The sequence below is a fragment of the Mandrillus leucophaeus genome, unplaced genomic scaffold, assembly GCF_000951045.1.
Source record: "Mandrillus leucophaeus isolate KB7577 unplaced genomic scaffold, Mleu.le_1.0 Scaffold103, whole genome shotgun sequence".
Taxonomy (NCBI): Eukaryota; Metazoa; Chordata; class Mammalia; order Primates; family Cercopithecidae; genus Mandrillus; species Mandrillus leucophaeus.
In genome coordinates, this window is record NW_012098432.1 from 4911508 (window position 1) to 4929152 (window position 17645).

The following is a 17645-nucleotide window of genomic DNA, read 5'->3' on the forward strand; positions in this document are numbered from 1 at the left end:
TTTTCTTACAACTGCATAGTATTCCAAGGTGTATACGTAACACATTTTCTTTATCCAGTCTATCATTGATGACCTGCCCATTTTCTTCCTGCCACCCCCAGTACCTAGCAAAAATATCTCAGTTTTAGTATCTTGTACACCAAGGCAATAAAGCATTAGGCATTACGAGCATGTACTGCCTGGGTTTGAATCACAGCTCAGGCACTCAACAAGTGAATTAACCTCTCTGTGTCTCCTATATAAAATTGGCAGTGGGGGAGGGGAGAATGTAAGTAACGACAGTATTTTTGACATGTGGGTTAAACGAGTTAATATATTATGATAGATACTGCAGGGCTTCACCCAGATCTACACTGCCTCATCCATCCTCAATTGTTGGAAATCTAGGCTGTTACTGATTCGGTTGCTTCCCTCACTAAGAATTGCCCTTCCTGCAGGGAATTGCCTCACCCAAAGTTATACCCTCATGCAGGGGTCAGTTCATGATCAAAAACTGCCTGATGCAGCATACAAAAGTCCAGCCCCTTTGCCAGAATGTCCTGCAATTCTGAGGCCTCAGCTGTAACTTCGGCATGGGTCAGCTTCTCCTGCTACCTATCCCGCCCTCCTCACTTTCTTACCAATGTATCTCAGGAGACAGCTTCCTGACATACCTTCTGCATGCAATCTTCTGTCTCAGGTTATTTCCAAGGAACCCAGTCTCTAAAGTAGGATGTGGGTTGGCATAAAGTAAGACCAATAATTTTAGCTATCATTATTATTTCTCCTATTCCTTTTTTAAAATTGTGCTATCTCTGATAAATCACAGAATCAGCAATACCCAGCTGCTACGGAGTGAACTGTGTACCCCCTAAATTCATTTGCCGAAGTCCTAAGCCCCAATGTTATTTGCAGGTGGGAACTTTACGAGGTGATTAGGTCAGGAGGATCAGATTAGTGTCCTTATAAGAAGATAAATGAAAGAGATAATCTCTCTCTCTCTCGCCACCATGTGAAGATACAGGAGGGTGTCTCTCTGTTCACCAGGAAGAGGGCCCTCACCAGAAATCAAGTTGACTGGCACCTTGATCTTGGACTTCCCAGCCTTCAGAACAGTGAGGGATAAATTTCTGTTGTTTAAGTCATCCAGTCTATAGTATTTTTATTAGAGCAGTCTGCAATGACTCAGACACCAACTCTTACCAGCAAAGGTACCCAGTAGTAATTTAAAGATGCTGGTCCTTGTGCAATCACTGGCAGTCTTTGTGTGAAGAATAGGAAGGCCAGAACACCTACATTGAAAAGGTAGAACATGTATATTATACATTTGCAAAGGAATATAGTTTTTTGTAGTAAAGCAGTTCTTCCAAACATCTTTTAAACTTTTTAAAAATTATTTTCATCATGATTACTTACCTATACTTCCAGCAACTAGAATTTTCCCCAGGAATAATACAAAGTATGTAACTTCATCTGTAACTGCAACTCTGAATATCAGAAAAAAAAGAAAGTATAATTTTGTGTTTAAAATATACTTGTTACTTGAAATTGATGACAGTAAATATTCATGAGTTTATTTTGATGTGTCTTTGCTGAAACTGTATTTGGCAATTGTTTTGGAAGAAATGATGGTGGAACTCATGGATGATGTTCTGACTTATTTTTAATGTAAACAGAAGATGGCATTGTAGGGCTGTCAGGAGCCCTGCAGTGATGGTGTCAGCCTCTGTCTCTGATTTGAAGCCTATAGACACCCTGCGTCCTCAGGATGCTGTATTGTTCTCTGATTTTGTTCACTCAGGCTCCACCAATTCTGGGAGGAGGAAAGATGATAATGTTGTTCATCTGGGGGAATTTCTTGAGCAGAGGGGATAATACAAATGAAAAAATGCCAATGGACCTAAAGACACAGGTGGATGATGGAAGCAACAATTCTCAGATATGAAAATAAATTAATGGTATGAGAGATAATATTTAAATCCATCAGGTTAAAAGATAATATTCATATCTAATAATGCAACCAACACTTTAAATAACTACATGTGAAGGATGTAATGCTCAAGGTTCATTAAATTGTTAAATTACAATGTTCAGCCTGATTACTTACTTTAAAACATTTCTCATCAGCAGATTGAAAGCATCTTTTGCTGACCTGCAGAAGTTTCTGCCATATATTGCAATCTGAGGAAGACAGCTGATATTATTCTGGAGCCAGTAACATACTCTAACAAGATCAAAAGACAATCCAATGACAGGAAGGTAACCAAATTAATTCCTGTCATTTGTAGAGCTGTCCCCACTCTTCTTTCTAACATGTGGATTTGTGGGACATACTGTGTGTCCTCAGCTCTACACAACTCTCAGGGTCATTGACAGTCAGGTGTGCTTCCGATGCTGTATGCCCTCAAACTCTGGGGGATTAGACAGCCTTAAACAGAGGCAGGTCTTTTTCTCGAATTCCAGATAATGGCTTCTGCCTTTAAACCTTTAAAATGTTTGAGCTAGAGTTTATTGCTGAAAAGGTTAAATATTGTAGTCTCTACATAAAAAATTACTCTTAAGGAAACCCAATACCTTTCACTAAACCTCATTTATTGATGAATAGGCTCAACATAATACTCTCATTGGAGGTAAATTATTGACTGTTTGAATCTCCATAACTATTTCTATCACTTTTCCAGACCCTGTGCTACTGTGATAATAAGCAAATGTCAAAAGGTTATACTGTAGCTTTCTAAGTGTTAGAAAAATTATATTTCTGGATCCCTTATGTTAAAAAAGCCTATGTAGGACTTTCCATAGTGCTATAGGAAACAAAAGTCAGTTAAGCATTGTCAATCTCCACACATTCTAACACAAGATTCATAAAAAGGATAAGACTCTTCTTTAAAATTATGTAAATTCCAGAATTAGAAAGTATTTTCTTCTCAGAGTGAAACATAGATTAAATACCCTTTCTTCCCACTAAACTATGCCAAAGACACATAAAACTATTTTTTATCCAGCACACTTATAAGTTTCCAAAGTGTGTAATATTTTTGCTCTCAAAAAAAATATTGAAAGTAACAATAAAGTATAGTTCAGATACTATCTCAACTAGGGAAGCATATCCCTGAATCAGGCATTGGATTAACAAGCCTTATATCAGCATAGTGATAAATTCAACTGCATGATGTAAAAGTGCTTTAGAGACGGCAATGTAGACATGATGTTTGGGATTGCAAAGAAGCAGCTTAGTAAACAAAAAATAATCTACCTACCATAATATAGGCATTTCTGTTTAAAAACTTTATTGCATTTTCCAAACACCAGAAGCAGCATCTCAGGCAGCATTGTAGGAATTTAGACAATGTGTTCTCGGTACCTATGATAAGGAGATACTTAAATCTATTAATGCTTTGCAGTTGAACCTTATCAATCAAAATAAATGATAATACAACATTTAAAATGAGATTTCAAATTTTGTATTGTTATAAAATATACATAATATAAAATTTGCCATTTTAACCATTTTTAAGTTTACAGTTCAGTGGCATTGAGTACATTCATAATGTTGTACAACCATCACTGCTATCCATTTCCAGAACTTTAAAATCTCAAATAGAAATTCTATGCCCTTCAACAGTAACTTCTCATTCCCCTCATCCCCCAGCCCCTAGTAAACTCTACTATATATTTTTTATGTATAAAATTGCTTCTCCTAGGTGCTTCAAGTAAAAGAAATCATACAATATTTATCCTTTTGTATCTTGCTTATTTCACTTAGCATGATGTTGTCAAGGTTCATCATTTCATTCCTTTTTCAGGTTGAATAATATTTCATTGTATGTATATAACACATTTTGTTTATTCATTTGTTGATTGGAATTTGGGTTGTTTATACCTTCTGCCTATTCCGAATAATGCTGTTATGAACAGTGATGTGCAAGTATCTGTTTGAGTTCCTTCTTTCAATTCTTTTCATATATATCTAGATATGGGGTTTCTCGGTCATATAAAATTATATTTTAAATTTTTTTAGAAACTCCTATACTGTTTTCTACAGTGACTACATCATTTGACATTCCCTCCAGCAATACACAAGGGTTCCAATTTCTCCACATTCTTACCGACACTTGTTATTTTCTGTTTTCTATTCTTGGTTTATATATAGATATATAAAATAGTCATTCTAATGTGTATGGAGTGCTATCTCATTGCGGTTTTGATTTGCATTTCCCTAATGACTAGTGATATTAAGCATCTTTTCATGTCCTCATTGTCCATTTGTATATCGTTTTTGGAGAAATGTCTATTCAAGTTCTTTGTCCATTTCTGAACTGGGTTGATTATTTTGCTGTTGAGTTGTAGAAGTTCTTATATATTCTGGATATGAATCCCTTATCTGGCATATGATTTGAAAATATTTTCTTCCATCATGTGGGCTGTCTTTTCACTCTCTTGGTAGTGTTCTTTGTTGAATAAATGTTTTTAAATTTGATGAAGTTCGATTTATTTTTCTTTTGTTGCCTATGCTTCTGGTGTACTAAGAAATAATCACCAAATCCAATGTCATGAAGCTTTCAACTTATGTTTTCTTCTAAGAGTTTTATAGTTTTAGTGATTTTGTTTAGCTCTTTGATCCATTTTTAGTTAATTTTTGTATATTAATGTAAGATAAGGCTGAACTTCATTCTTTTGCATGTGGATATCCCATTTTCCCAGCACCATTAGTTGAAAAGACTGACCTTTTTCCATTGAATGGTCTTATATGTGAGAGTTAGTTTTGGGATTTCTGTTTTATTTTACCTCTATATGTCTGTCCTTATGCTAGTACCACACTCTTTTGATTGCTGCAGATTTATAATAAGTTTTGAAATCAGGAAGTGCGAGTCTTCCAGCTTTTTTGTGCCTTTTCAAATCTGTTTCTGATATTAATAATAAAATATTTTAAGGTGCATTCCAAGCAAAGTGTATGTGTTTGTAAACAATATATATCAGGTAGGAAGATTTATGCCTGTGACACCCACATTTATATTTTAAGCCTAACCTGACCTGAACTACAGACTTGGAGCTGCCAACCTGACATCTCCATCATGCTTCTCAACAATAACATCTCAAAACAGAATTCTTAATCTCCTTTTTGAAATTTGTTTCTTCTGGCTTCCAAAGCTTAATGAATAGGATCACACACCTTTTCTCTCTTTCCTTCACCACTGTCCCTCCCCTCCCCTGACATCCGCTCCTTCAGCAAGCTCTCTCTGGTTTTCCTTCAGAACAGAACAGGTCCCAAACATGCGCTTTCATCCTTATTACCCTAGTCCAAGTTATAATCATCAGGTCTCCTCCGACCCCCAACCCAATTGATTATCTTCACAAAAGTCAGGACGTCTGAAATCTTACGTTTAAGACGGTGGTCCAAGTATTCTAGGACAATTTTAAACATTTGAATTAATGCAATAATTAAAGATCCAAATGCTAGGGATCCTGTGTGATATCTGCACAAAAATAAAATGAGAATAAGTTAAAACTTAATACTATTATTTAAAAGGATGCTAATTGAATAATTTTCACAAGTAAAAGGTATCTGCAGAAGGATCAACAACAAAGAGCCTTTTGCACTCTCTTATTTAGATATAAAAGTCTCTATAGAGGATTTTAAGCCATATACATCTGTCTTACCCTTCATCAGTATAAATGACACCAATAGTCTATCATCATAAAATAGGATGTTTGTATTGCTCAATGGAGACACGGAGCCAAGTTAAATCTTGATCTTGCATTTGGTATCCTCCTTTATCTCTGTCTCTCTCTAATAACCTATAGCATTTAGAAGGAAATTGGCTTGGGTAGGGATTGTAAAACTGGCTATAAACCCAGACAAAACCAATGGGCATCCATGAATTTTGATTTGTACCTTTGATTTCATTTGTACCTTGCCACTTGAATTAATGAGCCAAGACTGAATTACAAGCACACCAAATGTAACTGACAAGATAGGTGTAGGTTTCAACCTGGAACTTACCGTATGGCTCGCCCAAATGCAGTAAAAAGTGGATATCGTGGGATGTCATCAGGTTTTTTCATGGCCCAGTAATAAGTAGCGAATGCACCAGCAAGGGCACACTGACCCAATGCAACGACGAAGTTTATAAGCCAGAGAAAGACAAATAAGTTGTATACATGGAAGGTAGGGATGTATTGATGGTACAAGCTCTTTCCACCATAGAAAGCAAAGTTACACAGAGCCCCAGGGCAAGCTTTGGCAATTTCAGTTGTATTAAAAATCTGCATTCAGAAAAAAGAGCACAAGGACATAATATTAAATGTCACTCCAAGATAACAGCTCCCTGTGTTTTCCTCTTCCCCTTAATTGTGTGTCCTGTTTTTTTCCCATTAGCTCCTGCTCTTACTCCTCTATTTGCTGTTATATCACTTTATATAATTCTCTAATGAGCTCTGGAAAGTATCCCAATTTTCATCAAATGCTCATAATCTGCACCCACTATAATTTCACATTTATCAGTGTTGTTGTTGACCATACCTACTTTCTGTGGTCTTGGGTATATGGTAGGACAGGCACACTCAGGAAATACAGTGCTTTCTCTCCATTGCGCCCACTGTTTTCAATACTCTCCTGCTTACCTGATGCACACTGCCCTTCAGCACATAGTTGTCCCCATCAGTGCATAGGATCTCTGCTTCGGGACAATTCCTACAACACCTACAAAATGAATTACAGCCGAAGTCTATATTGCAGTAAGTAAATGACAGAGTTTCTTGTACTTACCTCTGGGTCACAGGTTTGATTTTCATGTATACAATGCCCCTCTGGAGCTATGACTTTGTACACGGGTACCCCTGATGTCGCCAAGAAACTGAATAGACTCCATTAAGGAGAAGCTATTTGCTGGTAGATTGAAAATAAATGGACAAGAAAATAATACAGACAACTCAAAAGTGCATGAGAAATTAACTTCAAAAATGCCTAATATTTTAATAATATTCATCTATTTTTCAGGCCTAGATTAATGTAACGTGGGCCAGCTGCACAGAGCAGCCGCTTAAAAACAGTAAAATGTATAGGAGTTTTCTTGGCTTATTGCTAAGGAGCAATATCATGTGGAGACAAAATAAAACAAATCTACAATATGAACTATTTGAGGGGAAATTCAATCAGTAGATTGAAACGTTTTTTGAGTTTGGGGAAAAAAATTAGTTATTTCTTAGTATATTCCTCATCTTCCCAAGGATAGAAAACACTGAACACAAACTCCTGGTTCACGAATAGTCATGTGAACCTGAGGTTTACAGAGGCCAGTTACCAAAGGATACACTGCTGTCACGACCCAGTAGCAAATACAGATTGAGAGCAAAATGAAAGTTAAAGCTGGATAGACTAATGTACTAGGAACGTATCCAATGGCTCTGAAATAAAACAAAGAGTTGAAATTCAAAATGATTGTTAAAACTAGAAATAAGATTTACACTGAATTAATTCTAAGAAAACTGGTAATAACCACGGACTCTTTTTTGGTGATCATTCTGGCATATTCTCAGTTGGTTTTACATTTTTATTTATTTATTTACTTATTTTTAAAAGTAAGTTGAGGCGTTTTTCCAATGCACATGTTAGACTCCTGCCTAAAGTCCCTCAAATTTTCCTCTCTTTGGTTGCTACCTTCTGATCCATAAAGATTTGATACATTGTAATCATGACATTTCTTCGTTTTGTTTAGATTCTTAGACTTTTAAAATTGAAGGAGACCTTGAAGATCATGTGTTACACTGTGGGAATGCCCCACTAATTCAGGAATCCCCTATACTTCTTCAGAATGTGTTCACTAGCCTTTGGTGAACACACTGAGTGATGGGTACTTACTTTTACATGACATGGCTTATTCTATTTTCTTATCAAGATATTAAAAATTTCTTCCTTATCTGCCTGTTTGCAACTTATATCCTCTAACTTCTGGGGAAGAAACGACCATTTTACCATTTTTTCCACATAGCAACCCTTCAGGTAATTCCTTATTCTTTTTTCTGTGGAATATATAATGTCTGTTTGCAGTTAAATGTATTTTTAAATTATAAATTCAAATTATATTTGAAAATATGATTTCTAAAATGCAATTTTGTAAAATATAATTATCAAGGATAATAATTTCTTTGATATTTTCTAATAGGACATGGCTTATGAAATGTTCGCTATCTGACTGCATTACTTCTAATGACTTCTGTTACATGATCTTTTCAGCATATGACACTGGATTAAACACAATACTGTTTCATAGGGTCATTGAGAAATAAGATGAAAATCTTATCACTCCTAATGCATTGATGCTTAGATTATTTTGTATTTGCCACTTTCCTCCCCTCACTATTTAAGCTATCCTGTTTTCTCTTTTCTTCGTACACTGCTGTTAAGTGAATTATTGTGTCTCCTTAGGTTTACCCTGTATTCTCACACCTATTTATTTCAGTCCTTATTACCCCCTGAGTAAACTACCAGCCTGTTTCAGTTTTACCGGCCCTTTAACATAAACATATATACTCACACAAATGCACATTTAGAAATGAAACAAGTGGAGCAAGTTACAGTGAACTGTACAATATCATACTACTTAAGAAATAAACACAGAAAATCAGTAGTTTTCAGTGGTTAATGATAGGTTATTGAGGGAAGGAGCGAGAGTTTAACTAACTGCTTGTTAACTATTTAAACCAGTGACTTCAGGTGGCACTATTATAATAAAAATAATACTATGGTAATTTTGTTCAAATAATCCTTAAAGACTGTTAAAAATAATTTGGTTCTTGGTCATTAACAATGTAGTTTCCATCACACTAAATGGAGAGCGTGGGTTGTTGGCTTTATAATAATGATTTCCCAGTTACTTCCATGCATTATTAAAAAGTTCACAGTATTATTCTTGAATGACCTTTTGGAATAGTGTGGAAACTATAGGCGTTATTATCTCTTGGCATGAATTTTATGAAATATTTAGTGTTTATTTTGTAACTTTTAAAAAATAAAAATGACTCTTGGTATAAAGTGTTCCTAAATTATGAGCTTTAGATATGAAATGTATAGTCTGGTGCTCCTAGAATCAGTTGTCCTGTCTATTAGAAAATTACATCACTCAGAAGTGGCAATAGCATATAATTGACTTTATAGAACTGTGGTGATTTAAAGCTATGCAAATAATCCCAACCATTAATATGAACATATGACCCAGTATGAAAATAATATAACATGTAATCTAGCTAACTTTTATATAGCACTTTGTCACTTACTTTCACGTGTACCATTCTCCTAACACATATTTGGTGTTCAAAAACTGCTAATACATAGACTGAATAGGTTTTACACTTATTTTACCCTATGATTATTGAGGCTTGGGGATATTAAAGGACATGTTAGTGGTGATCTTTCTAATAAGTGGTAGAGTGTGAACTTGAAAAAGTTTGCCTGAATGGAAGATGCTTTCTTTTAAATGTCTTGTTGCCCAGGCTGGAGTGCAATGTCACGATCTCAGCTCACCACAACCTCTGCCTCCCGGTTCAAGTGATTCTCTTGCCTCAGCCTCCCAAGTAGCTGGGATTACAGGCATGTGCCACCACACCCGGCTAATTTTGTATCTTTAGTAGAGACGGGGTTTCTCCATGTTGGTCAGGCTGGTCTCAAACTCCCGACCTCAGGTGATCCGCCTGCCTCGGCCTCCCAAAATGCTGGGATTACAGGCGTGAGCCACCGCGCCCAGCCAAAAGTGATCTTAAAAGGAATAATAGGTGAGATATTTATGCAAGGGACAGTGACTGATTTTACTGACTGATACACTTTAGCCGAGTTTCTACATTAAGGGCCTTACTTGCTTCCTTCCTTCAGCAGGATAATGGCGACTCGGATTCGATTCCTGAGGAAGATCAGCATGAGGATGACAATCACTTCAATGATGCAGAGTATTATCACTTTGAACAGGAAAAAAAAAATCAGTCTGTAATACAAGTAGATATGGAAACAAACCTTCCCTGCAAATGCTAGGATTGAACTTTATGATTATTTCTGCCAATTTTGACACCTCATAATCTAAGCAGTGTTATCTCTCCAAAAATGCCAATCTTAGAAATTAACTTTCACAAAATCCTATGAAATCTAGATTAAACCCTTTAGCAAGAGCTTGAATATCTCTTTTGGAAAGGGTTCATCTCATCCATAAAAGCATTTCACACAATTTGTAGAACTTAGAAAATAGGAATGGAAAAAGGGAAGGGCTGCTTTAGGTAGTTCTATTTTAGATGTTTTCGCCTTTAATTCACTGAGTAAGACAATATACAGAAGACATGTTTTGAGCTGTTCACTTTCCTCATAATGCCTCTTAATTGTCCTTGCTGGCTGGCAGGGCAGGTTCGTGGCTGTCCCATTATTGTGATTCTTTGCACTATGGCCACCATTGATGGAATCAGGGTGTAAACTTAACCCAACTTGGCCAATATAAGTATTAGAATTGAAACTAAGGGAACCTAGTTCAGTAAACTTAATTTATTTAGTCTTGAAGTTTATAAATCTTGAATTGTAGGTTATACAAACTGTGTCAAAACCATCTTTATGTGAAATAAGTGAATCTGCAAAGAAAGAATAAAGTGTAGATGTATAAAGCAAGACAGCAAGGAGAGGAAATCTTGGGTTCTTTTTGGCTTTCATTTCCTGACTCCAAGTAAACTTTGAAGTCCAGCTAGCTTTCTGCTTTTTTGAGTTTGACAAGGCACTTCTATATCCTTACAGTAAATACCGTCTGCTTTGCTCTCAGCCTGTTCCAGTTTTCTTTTCTCTTCAGCTAGCCTGAATTAGTTTTTTTAAACTTGACGCCAAATACCATCAATTATTATATTTCCTCATTTCTAAGGCATATCCTTAATTAAATAATAACTTCTTAGGAAAAGTAAAGAAACACTTCATTAAATGTTTATTCAATAATTTTAAGATGCATCCTGATTTCAGAAATGTTAAAAAGTAAAAGGTATGGATCTTAAAATCAAGAAAAATAATCTAAAATTGTAAAAGGAACTTAATGGAAGCTTAAATTCCCACTTGTGAAAGAATCCAGTCTCTAACCTCCTTGCTAGATGGTTATTTAGCTCATGCTTGAACAGTTCTGTTGATGGAGAGCTCGTTATTTCATTCTATTATTATATTACTAAAATTCTGACACATCACACATCAGTTACTGTCTCCAAGTAAGTAGAAGTTCACCCAAAGGTATACGAATATCTTAGTAGTGTATCATCTCACTTCTAAATCTTCCTTTAGTTATACTATGTATTTATGTTTTCATGTACATTTTATTCTCTTAAAACACTAATTTGAACCCAAAATTGTGGCATGTAACCATATTATGCTAAAATTGTTATCTTCTTTGAATGAACCTATAAAGATAATACATATAAGAATCACTTTATATTATGACATTGCACTGTTAAAAACTGTATATTTAACTTCCACCTTTATAAAATTGCACACTCAAAATAATTACATTAGAGAAATATAACTGTCTTTTGAACTTACGTACAGTCATGCACTGCATGACAATGTTTTGGTTAACAATGGACTGCATACACAATGCCAGTCCTGTAAGATTATAATGGAGCTGAAAAATTCCTATTGCCCAGTGGCATCAAACTGCAATGCATTACTCATGTGTTTGGAGTGATGTCGGTGTAAACAAACCTGTTGTGCTGACCGTCATATAAAAGTACAGCACATACAAGTATGTATAGCATATAATGCTTGATAATAGTAAGGAATGAGTTTGTTATTGTTTTATGTATTTACTACACAATACTTTTTGTTATTTCAGAGTGCACTCCCACTACTTGCTATAAAAAAGTTATCTTTAAACTAGCTTCAAGTGGGTCTTTCAGGAATATTCCAGAAGAAGGCATTGTTATCATAGGAGATGACAGCTCCATGTTTTTTATTGTCCCCAAAGACCTTCCAGTGGGACAAGATGTGGAGGTGGAGGAAAGTGATATTGATGATCCTGACCTTGTGTAGGTCTAGGATAATGTATATATTTGTGTCTTTAAATTTTTGGGTTTTGTTTCTAATTTTTTAAATAAAATAAATAGAGACAGGGTCTCACTCTGTTGCCCAGGCTGGTCTTGAACTCCTGGGCTCAAACGATCCTCCCACAGTGCTATGATTATAAGCATGAGTCACCACGCCTGGTCTGTGCCTCCATTTTTAACAAAATATATTGAAAGTGAAAAAAAAAAAACACACCTTAAAAATAGAAAAAGCTTTTAGAATTAGAATGCAAAGAAAGAAAATGTTTTTGTACAGCTGTTTGTATAAGTGTTATTATAAAAGAGTCAAAAATTAAAGCTAAATGTTATAAAAGTCAAAAAGTTAAAAAAATTAAAAATTTATAAAGTAAAAAAGTTATAGTAAGCTAAGGTTAATTATTGAAGAAAGTTTTTAATAAATGTACTGTAGCCTACATGTACAGTGCTTATAAAGTCTACAGTAGTGTACAGTAATGCTCTTCACATTCACTCACCACTCACTGACACCCAGAACACCTTCCAGATCTGCAAGCTCCATTCATGGTAAACACTCTTTACATGGGTACCATTTTAAAAAATCTTTTATGCCATATCTTTACTGTATCTTTCCTATGTTTAGATATACAAACTTTTGGCATTGTATTATGATTTTCTACAGTATTCAGCAGAGTAACATGCTGTATGGGCTTGTAGACTAGGAGCAATAGGCTATTACATGTAGCCTAAGAGTGTAGTAGGCTATACCATCTAGGTTTGCATAAGTATACTCTATAATGTTTACACAATGAAAAAAATTGCCTAACAATACATTTCTCAGAACATATTTCTCTCATTAAGCAACACATGACTATCCTATATCTCCCCTTTTGTTTGAATCAGAGTAAATAATATAAATATATTTGATGCCCTATAGAGTCATCAGTATAACTGTAACTTAACAAAGGGTGAGACTGGCCCCTGGGGGCTAAGAGATATACACAAGTTCATAGTTAATAGCAGAAATATGAATAGAACCATCTCTGAACACAAAGTAGAACTCATAAAATTACAATTTGGGTATTTATAACTCTGCCTACTTTCAGTGTTTGTGTTAATGAGTGTAATTTCACATATATGCTTTTGTTTTTGGTGCCTAGAATTTTGTCCAAACACAGAGCAAGTAATCAATTAAAGTCTGAAAAGTGAGTTACGAAAGCGGAGGCTTATTTGAGTTTTCAGTATCCCTAGACTTGAAAATTCTAATAAGCTCTGTATTTTCCTAAAGGTACATATCTTTACTTTTCCAATGGCAGATTCTGATCACCTCAATGGCGCTTGTGTGGAAGGGTCTTATGAGACAGCAGGGAGTGGGCACAGAACCTGTAACTAAGATCCATCCAAGAGTAAAACTAGAAGTTTCAATACATAATGGGTGACATTTGTCACTTTAGAAATAATAGACAACAGTAAGTGGGTTGCTGAAGAGATGTGGAATCATTTAAATTCAGCAAAAATGATGAGGGTGCAATTCCCTCATCCTGATGAGGATGCCTGATTTTTGCAGTTAAAAAGTTATAAATGAAACAATTCTATAATGTATTTGGAAAAAAGATGTCAGTGAAGGATATTAGTCTGCATGAGAGCTAGAAATGAGAAGCCAAACAGTAAGAAGTTGGAGTTTGATCGAGTGTTTTGTTTTTTTAAGAGAAAAACTAAATGTGGTGGAGAAGGAATCTGGGAGGGACATCTGTGCTGCTCAGCTAGGTCATCGAGGTTGGCATCGTCTGAGGAAAGCATCTCCCACCGCCGTCTGAGCCCCTTTGCTAAAATAGCTTCTGATTGGTAATCTTGCTTTCCAGGTGCTCTGATCCCAGGAAGGTAGTGTCCTATATGGAAAATATCTGCACTTTGGTCACCAGGAGACTATCCTAATGATGTAAACAAATATAGGGTGCTTTGGTGACTTAACATGAGCTTGTCCTTGAAAGCCTGAGGATCCTCAAATGAAGTGGCAAAGTCAGGTTTTCAAATTGGTGGGAATGGGACCCATGCCTGGAATCATGATGCCCCACCGAGATATTGCTCCCTTCTGAGGTTCTTTCTGGGCTTCCTACCAGGCTGCCTTGAATGTGTCTCGTCTGGCTCTCTAACTTCAAGAATATAAAGATGATTTTTTAAAAAAACAACATGTAGTCAGAGATTATTTTCAAAATCTTGATTAAAGAACACGAATCTTACAAGGAGTATTGTAATAACACCATTCTAGGAATATAAGATTAAAACCATCTCTGAAATCATCCTGCTTAAAAAATTTTGTTACATTTAAATAAATATTTAAATTTGTTAATATTAAAAAATATCCTTAAGAAATTAAAAACCTTGAAGAAACACTTTAAAAATGTAAATTTATTTTCAGATATTTATTACTCATAATTCCTGTAAATGGTTTAAATGTTTTGTTACAAAAAAATGGTTGTTTGTTTCTCCTTTTCCTTTTTCTTTTTTAAAAACAAGTTTGAGGCTGGGCACAGTGGCTCATGCCAGCATGTTAGAAGGCTGAGGTGGGAGGATCACTTGAGCCCAGAGATTCAAGACCAGCCTAGGCAACCTAGGGAGACCCCATCTCTACAAAAAATTAAAAAATTAGCTAGGCATGGTGGCACACGTCTGTGGTCCTAGCTACCTGGGAGGCTGAGGTGGTAGAATTGCTTGGGTTTGGGAGGCCAAGGGTGAAGTTAGCCATGATTGTGCCACTGCACTCCAGCCTGGGTGATAGAGCAAGATCGTATCTCAGAAAATTAAATAAATAAATAAATAAATAAATAAATAAATAAGTTAGAAAAATCAAACATTTGTTTGTTTTTAAACATCTTTCTTAGATATCCAGTTAATGCCTCTGAATGTCTACAACTAAACCATTTTAATTTGAAGGCAAATGTCTTGAGGTCCTTGTAAGGAAGTGTTTTCTTAGATTATACAATAAATTTTCCTCAATGACTTTTCCACTTACTATAGTTAGAGGATTATAGACACATTACCTTTTATAACACTAGTGATAAATACATTTAACAGGTTATACCAACCCAAGTTTTCCTTTAGACAAAAAGATGTTTTGTCATTATTACAATTTTAATGAAACCAGTTTTTAAAATACTCACTCAATGTGAACCATGTTTGTTGCAGTTCAAAGTACATGCTTATGTTAGTCTGAATCCCGATGTCATAGACAGTTAATACAGAACGTGGGTGTTCCTGAAGATTGGTGTACTGTTGGTAACAATGCCATATTCCTTGAAAAAGAAAGAAAAACAGAATAATATAAAATATGATTTTCTGAAATAGGAGCTATATGTGCTCATCATACATATCTACATGAAACTGATCAGCATGTAATTTCTGCAAAGGCAAGACACATATTTACACAGCAAATATTTTATTTGAATCCAACAGTCTAAATGTGCTACTATATTTGATATAAATGTTTTCAATATTTGTCTTGATAATTATGGCAACATCTGGCTTTAAATGTCCTTTTGACTAGAAATGGCCTTAATGTCCATCAGTAGGACATCATGATGTATTTGTTCAGTAGAAAGATGCATCGAAAACTCCCCTTAAGGTTTATACCCAATACTAATTTATTATTATCCACTTATTTATTTATCCTTGCAATTCTATGATTTTTGAGGTTATTTTAATAGATACAACAAGTTTAGTGAACTTAAACATTTTTATTCAAAACACTGTCATTCTAAAATTTTGTCTGATATTATTGTCTTCTTCCACTTTCTTTTGTTATTGATTGTTAGTATATTCTTTCCATCCCTTCACTTGCAAATGTTTTACTTCCCTACATGTTTTATAACTTTTATAAATAATATATAGCTCCAATTTGTATGTGTATATTTTAATCTGACCTGACAATCTCTGTATTCTAACTGGTGAGTTTAATATATTTATACTTTATATATTGATATATTTATATTTGTTTCTATGATTTTGCCTTTTGTATTCTACTTTGTGTCTGTACTTCTTTTCTTCCAATTCTTGTATTTTAAAATTGATGATTTTTTGTTTGTTTACTTATATTCCATTTTTCTTCTCTACTGGTTTTGAGCAATTTACTCTATTTTTATAATAAGTTACCTTGAAAATCTGTTCTTTTTTTTTTTAATGAGCCTAGAGTCAATATGTTAACAAGGAAATACAAGACCTTAGTTACTCAATAATCAATCACTCTATTTCTCCATAATTTTGTTACATACATTTTAAATAAATTAGTTAGCATGTAGGTAAAGCTAAACAAATTTTACCTGCATAAAATAATAATTCTAGTGTCCAATGTCTAAAGCAATTATTATTTTATGCAGGCAAAGTTTTTTTAGCTTTACCTACATGCTTACTAATTTATTTTCTTTGTTCACTGTCTTTTCTTACATCTCATATATTTCTATGGAATCATTCTCCTTCTTCTCACTCTCTCTCATAGCTGCATTCAAATCATCAGGAAATACAGCTATTATACAAATAAAAGCATGTATGGCCACCCTCAAGAGTTTCCCTCATTTGGCACATACATTTCTGCAATCATCTCATTACTGGTCTCATTGCTTCTACTCCTGCCTCACCACAGTCTATTCTCAACACAGGGACTAGATCAATCATTATATCTCATCTCTCTGCTACCCAAAGCCCTACATTGCCTCCCTGTTTCATTCAGAGTAAAAGCCTAGGTTTTATAATAATCTATAAGGCTAGTCCCCTTCATAAATTTTATGACCTCTTCTCCCACTATTTTTTCCTTTACTTAGTATACCCATCCACACCAGGCTCCCAGCCATTTCTTCAACACACTCTTATCTTATAGGGCCTTTGCTCTAGCTGCACCCACTGTCTGGAACTTTTCCTTCATCTTGACTGTCTAACTCCATTGCTTCCAAGTGTTTTCTTATTTTCCCCAAAAAAACCCTCCTACTAATACCGCCATTTTCACTCCTTGCCCTACCATGGCACTCTCAATCTCCCCTTACCTGCTCTATCTTTTCTTTTTTCCATAGCAATAACTACCTTCTAATACATATATTACTTAGGCTATGAGCATCATGAGAGTAAGAACCTTTGTTCCTTTACTGTTGTACATCAAGAGTCTAAAATAGTGTCTGTACACAGCAGCTGTTCAATTGATATTTGTTGAATAAACAGAATAACGTATGACTAGATATGGATTTATCTTCCTTTACTCTCTTTAGTATAATGAGGACTTCCTATATCTATGGATCCATGGTTTCATCAGTTCTGGCAAATTCTTAGCCAAGAGCTTTCAAACATGGTTGATATATGTTAGGCCCTTCTCAACCTATTTTCTATTTCTTTGAACCACACAATTATATTTTTGTCCCCTTGTCACATTCTGCTATATTTTTGATAATTACTTCAGATTCATATTTCAGTTCATTAATTCTCTATTTTGCTGTTTAGCTTATCAATTTGTTTTTAATATAACATTTTTATTTTGAAAAGTTCTATATGACTCATCTTCATGTATGCCTGGACATTTTTGTTGATTTTTATTTTTGTTGTCCAAGCTTCGAATAAATGATACTCCATGTCCATGAATGAATGAATTCACTTTTTTTTTTTTT

The 17645-nt window shown here is 34.9% G+C and overlaps 1 protein-coding gene across 2 annotated transcripts in view; it reads right to left on the reverse strand.

The window, feature by feature from the left end:
* The window catches only part of SLC44A5 (solute carrier family 44, member 5), a 428960-nt gene that overhangs the window by 10674 nt on the left and 400641 nt on the right, over positions 1 to 17645 (reverse strand). For both annotated transcript variants that reach the window (XM_011977830.1, XM_011977822.1), the window contains exons 13-22: positions 15162 to 15293; positions 9831 to 9930; positions 7294 to 7386; positions 6749 to 6836; positions 5984 to 6246; positions 5362 to 5456; positions 3240 to 3343; positions 2087 to 2160; positions 1396 to 1466; positions 1183 to 1271 (exon numbers count right to left, since the gene is read on the reverse strand). In XM_011977830.1, coding sequence (XP_011833220.1) covers positions 1183 to 1271; positions 1396 to 1466; positions 2087 to 2160; positions 3240 to 3343; positions 5362 to 5456; positions 5984 to 6246; positions 6749 to 6836; positions 7294 to 7386; positions 9831 to 9930; positions 15162 to 15293 — 1109 coding nt within the window. The remainder of the gene's footprint in view (positions 1 to 1182; positions 1272 to 1395; positions 1467 to 2086; positions 2161 to 3239; positions 3344 to 5361; positions 5457 to 5983; positions 6247 to 6748; positions 6837 to 7293; positions 7387 to 9830; positions 9931 to 15161; positions 15294 to 17645) is intronic.